General features: G+C 35.6%; 1 protein-coding gene across 1 annotated transcript; it reads right to left on the bottom strand.

Annotated features, from left to right (window-relative positions):
• Positions 1-4,536: 4,536 nt before the first annotated feature.
• On the bottom strand, positions 4,537-5,103 carry LOC139888684 (uncharacterized). Its single transcript, XM_071871678.1, has one exon. It carries the CDS (start codon positions 5,101-5,103, stop codon positions 4,537-4,539), a length of 567 nt encoding a protein of 188 aa, XP_071727779.1.
• Positions 5,104-5,367: the final 264 nt, after the last annotated feature.

Raw genomic sequence — 5,367 nt, 5'->3', positions numbered from 1 at the left:
AGCGAACCGTCCAAATGAGGGCTCGTCAAGCCCATGTGATCACATAACATAAGTTCACGTTTACACCCTGCAAGTGTAACTAATGATAATTGAATTGAGTCTTTTTGTTCTAACTCGCTGTGGAATGTTTGTTTTCGTACTTGTGTTCAAAGCATAAAAGTATGATACGTATATGTTTCTCATCCCATGATTTAAAAGTATAAAAGTTGTTGAAAAGATGGGACTATGATCTCACCTTGATTGCACGAATGTAATTGTACTTCACAAGTAAACGTGGGCAAGAACGTATGCTAGTGTTGACCTAAACAATAGGTTGTATCAATATCGGTAAAGCATGAAGTCGGTCAAAGTTGTTTAATTAGTCCTATGGCTCGTTACGACTCGATTAATATAGCATGTGAGTCAAATTGTCAAGTTTCATGCAAGATATAAGTATAAAAACATGTTAGAACGATTGCATAAGTATTCGGTTAAGTTTGAATAAAAGTCAACTTTGGTCAAGTCGAAGTCAACGAAAAATTCAACACGTTCGGGTCGGGTCTCGGACAATTTTTCTGAGTTTTATAATCATATATGAGCATGTTAGAAGAAGTTACATGTTAATCGGAGGTGCGTAGCATAGTTAGAATTAAACGGTAAACCACCAACCAAAACAGAATCATGTAGTTCATTTGGATGGCGTCCAAATAGGCTGGACGGCATCTAGAAGTGAAGGGCTGGACGGCGTCTAAGTGTTTGGATGGCGTCCAAAATGGTATACAGATTCTGCTTTGCTGAATTCAAACAAGTGCACGAACCAAACTTCAAACGATCACAATCCGCAAACAATTTGTAGCGACCCCGATAAATCGTCAAGTGACGGCGTCGGCTACGTGGGTCCCATTACCTGATTTTAAGTCTTTAAGATAACGTTTGACCAAAATATGTCGCCTTCATTTCAAAATAAAGATTGTTTCAAAGTTTACAAGAATTGTTCAACCAAAAGTTAAGTTACAACGTTATAAGTACGATTGAAATCTAGGCGACACGGTTTAAAGTAAAGTCAAAAGACGCTCCATGAAATGCATGTATACTCGACATCGGATGCAAGTATCAAATAGTAAGCGGAAGCATGTTTCACATATCGTGCATGACCTGAGAAAAACATAGAAATCTGTCAACGAAAACGTTGGTGAAATCATAGGTTTAAGTAAGTAAGTACAAGTGAACCACAAGATTTGCATCAATGAAATAATAGTAATACATTCCAAAAGTTTGTTTCACGAGCACCCAATTATCAAAGCTTAACATTCCTTCCATTGTATACCCCATCACTTAGTGCTAGAACAAACACTGATTCTCGAAAATATATTTCATCCGTAGACGGTAGCGAACCGTCAAGGATGAGGGTTGTCAACCCATATGGCCATATAACATAAGTTCTCGCTTACACCCGGCAAGTGTAATTAATGATAATCGAATTGAGGATTTTGTTCTAAACTCGTATGTAGAATGTTTGTTTTCCCGTTCTTGTGTTCACTTAGTTCAAAAGAATCGTTTATGTTTTCTCATCCCAATATAAGTTCAAAAAGAGTAAAAGTGGGACTATGATCTCACCTTGAGTGCACGAGTAGTAAAGTACTTCAACAAGTAACTGCGTGCAAAGACAACGCTAGTCTTGACCTAAACATATAGGTTATATCAATAACGGTAAACACAAACGGTCAAAGATGTTCAATTAGTCCTATGGCTCGTTACGACTCGATTATGAAGCATGTGAGTCAAATTGTCAAGTTTCATGCAAGATACAAGTATAGAATCATGTTAGAAAGATTGCATAATTAATTGGTTAAGTTTGACAAAAAGTCAAACTTGGTCGGGTCAAAGTCAACAAAAGTCAACACGTTCGGGTCGGGTCTCGGACAAATTTTCTATGCTAGTTATTCATATATAAGCATGTTAAAACAAGTTGCATGTGAATTGGAGGTCTAGAACATGGCAAACATTTTTGATAAAATGAAAAAGTTGGACAGAATCTGGACAAGGCAAATGTCGCGCCGCGGCAAGGGGTGTCGCGCCGCGACATAACACATGGTCTGGTGTCAGGTCGTTTTCAAGGTTCAAGTCTTGGTCAAAACTTCAAACAAACGCAAAATGCAAACCGCAAACAATTAGAAGACGTATCTTATACCGTTGGAAAGCTCTTTTGACAAGGAACACAACTAAACACAAATCCTCAAACAAAAACATCATTTACAACAATCGAATTCTCGTCATGTGATCAATAAACGCTCATTTCAAAGCCTCAAGTTCATCAGTATGCATTTTAAGTTCCGGGAATCCAATTTACACATATGATATGCCGTTTTGAAGGTAATGAAGCATACATTACAACTAATCACTAACAATTAACATTCCATGGCATTCAAGCATCCAAAAATTCATTTCAAGAACTAGCAAACCCTAGTCAAGCAACACCAAAATCAATAATCACGTTTTTGAAGTTTCTTTGATCAATCTATATATCAACATGAAGCTAATGATGCTAGTAACACTTTTAAAACATGAACTTTAACAATCTAACAACATTTGTTCATCCAAAATCAAGGATTTAGCAAGTAATTTCATATTGAACTAGTTACACCAAAAATAACGAATCGAGCATACAAATTACATACACGACATCACAATGAGCCATAGACACTAATTAACAACTTTATAACTCAAAAATCTCAAGAACACATAAAATTAGTGATTTTAGAAAGTTACCCAAATGAGATGAAGTTGGTATCAAATTGAAGAGGATGAAGAGAGGATTCCAAATATGTATTTTGTTTTAATTGAAGCTTGCTAGATCATGAATGGATGATGAATCTTGATGATGAAGATTGAAAGAAAAATTGAAAGTGTTAAAGGAAAATGGAAATGAAAATGGAAATGAATGAATGGATGAGAAAGGGTGTTGACTAGTTGACCTAGTCACACCTTTGATCACTTGGCAAAAATGGTCCCTCTAGTTCGGGTGCGGGTGCGTGAATTAACCAAACGAATTATTTTAAATTACACGAGAGTACGGGAGACGTTATCTTCCAACAACGAGAATATTTAAAATGTTACATAACAAAGGATACGAATCTAGATACGAAGGGTATTATTTAAAAAGAAAAAGACGGGCGTTAAAATAATTTAACGGAAAAATGCGGGATGTTACACAATTAAACATGTATCTTATATCATCGGAAAGGTATTTTGACGAGGAAAACAACTATGCACATTTCATCAATCAATCCAAAATTTACAACAACCAAATTTGCATTAAATGTTCATCATTTATTACATTCAAGATCATAAATGCACATTGATGATTTGGGAATTAAATGCACACATATAATACGCCGTTTCGTAGGTAATTATGCATACAATACAACTAAACACTTACCAATAACTTTTCATAGCATCCAATGCATCAAAGTTCATATTTAAGTCTATCAAACCCTAACCCAAAATCACAAATTCAATAATCATGTTAATGAAGTTTTCTTAATCAACCTATGCATCAAAATGAAGCTAGTGATGCTAGTAACGCATTTAATACATGAACTTTTAACATCTAACAACACTCAAACAACCAAATCACAAGATTAAGCAAGTCACTTTCAAGTTTAAGCTAGTTACATCAAAATAGCAAGAATAAGCAAATAAACCGCATAATCATGTTAGAGTTGAGCCATACACACTAATTAATACACTTTTAAATCAAAATCATCAAGAACATAAAATCTAGTGTTTTTATAAAGTTACCCAAATGCGATGAAGTTGGTATGGATTCGAAGAGGAAGATGCAAGGATTCCAAATATGTGATTTGTTTTGAAGAACGCTTGCTAGATTCAAAATGGATGATGATTCTTTGATTTGGTATTTAAGAGCATAAAGGTGAAAGTAGTAAGAAAAGGAGGAGGAGAATGAGTGGAAGAGATGGTGGGTTGACTCTTTGACCTAGTAACATCTTTGCCCACTTGACAACAATAGTCCCTCGAGTTGTATACAGGTGCGTGAATTATCTAAGCGAAACATTTTAAGAAGGCAAGTTAACGGGTGGTGTTATAATTAAATAACGGACTTTAAATTAAGTAGATGAAAAGTAAACGGAAAAAGGTGGGTCATTAGAAATATGGCTTAAAAATTTACCCTCTTGCACACCAAAAGTACACTTCTTAGGATTCAACTTCATATTAACCTTTCGTAATGACTCAAAAGTCTCAAGAGTATCCCTAAGCATGCTTTCCTCTGTGTGACTCTTGATAACAATATCATCAACATAGGCCTCTACATTCCTGGCTATTTGATCTTTAAATTTCATATCAATGACATGCTGGTAAGTTGCTCCTGCATTCTTTAGTCCAAAGGGCATTTTTATAGCAAAAAATTCCGTCTATCTTGTGAAAGGCTGTTTTATTTTGATCCCGTACCGCCATGGGAATTTGATGGTATCCCTTGTATGCATCCAAAAAAGATTTAAACTGATATCCACTTAAGGACTCCACCATCCAATCTATTTATGGCAAAGGGTAGTTATCTTTTGGGCAAGTTTTATTTATATCTGTGAAATCCACACACATCCTCCATGAGTTATCTAGTTTTCTCACCATCACTGGGTTTGCTACACATGTCTGATACTTTACTTCCTGTAATATCCCAGCGTCCACCAAATTTCTAACTTCCTCTCTAAGAAACTTTGTCCGTTCAGGAGCCATGCCTCTTTTCTTTGGACATACTGGTGGAATATTGGGATTTACATTAAGCTTATGCTCAGCAATGTGACGTGGTACTCCAATCATGTCAGAAACATGCCACGCAAAAACATCTAATTTGGTTGCTAAAATATTGTAAAGTTTGTCTTTTGTTTCCTTTGTTAATGTGTCTCCAATAATAATTCTCTGATATGGGAATACTGGATTTCGTGATATTGACCCATCCTCATGAATGATTGGATTAACAGTAGTTCTATTTATTTGTACACATTCTATTTTTCTTCTCCGCTCAGCATATAGCGTTGCAATGCCAACCAAAGTAGGAAACTTCATCATTCCATGTACCGTTAATGTCACAGCTCCAAATGTCATCATAGCTGATCGGCCCAAAATGACATTATATTGTGAATTTGCTTTTACAAAAGAAACTCGATATGACTTGTCCTTTTAAATGGTGATTTTCTCAACACCACTTCTAAAAGTATGCTTCCTTCTGACCATGATGGATCGTTAGCAAAACTTGCTAAAGGAACGTCTTTCATATTCTCCTTTACTCTTTTCGATAATTGTACAAAATAATGTTCATACATGATACATGCTCCTGCTCCGGTATCATTATATATTCCTCCAACAATA

Source organism: Rutidosis leptorrhynchoides, chromosome 2 (assembly GCF_046630445.1).
Source record: "Rutidosis leptorrhynchoides isolate AG116_Rl617_1_P2 chromosome 2, CSIRO_AGI_Rlap_v1, whole genome shotgun sequence".
NCBI lineage: Eukaryota > Viridiplantae > Streptophyta > Magnoliopsida > Asterales > Asteraceae > Rutidosis > Rutidosis leptorrhynchoides.
This window is presented reverse-complemented; position numbering and strand designations above follow the sequence as displayed.

What these genes read in the sequence shown, in the direction of transcription:
- LOC139888684 (XM_071871678.1), bottom strand. Translation starts at nt 5,103, where the DNA reads ATGACATTTGGAGCTGTGACATTAACGGTACATGGAATGATGAAGTTT.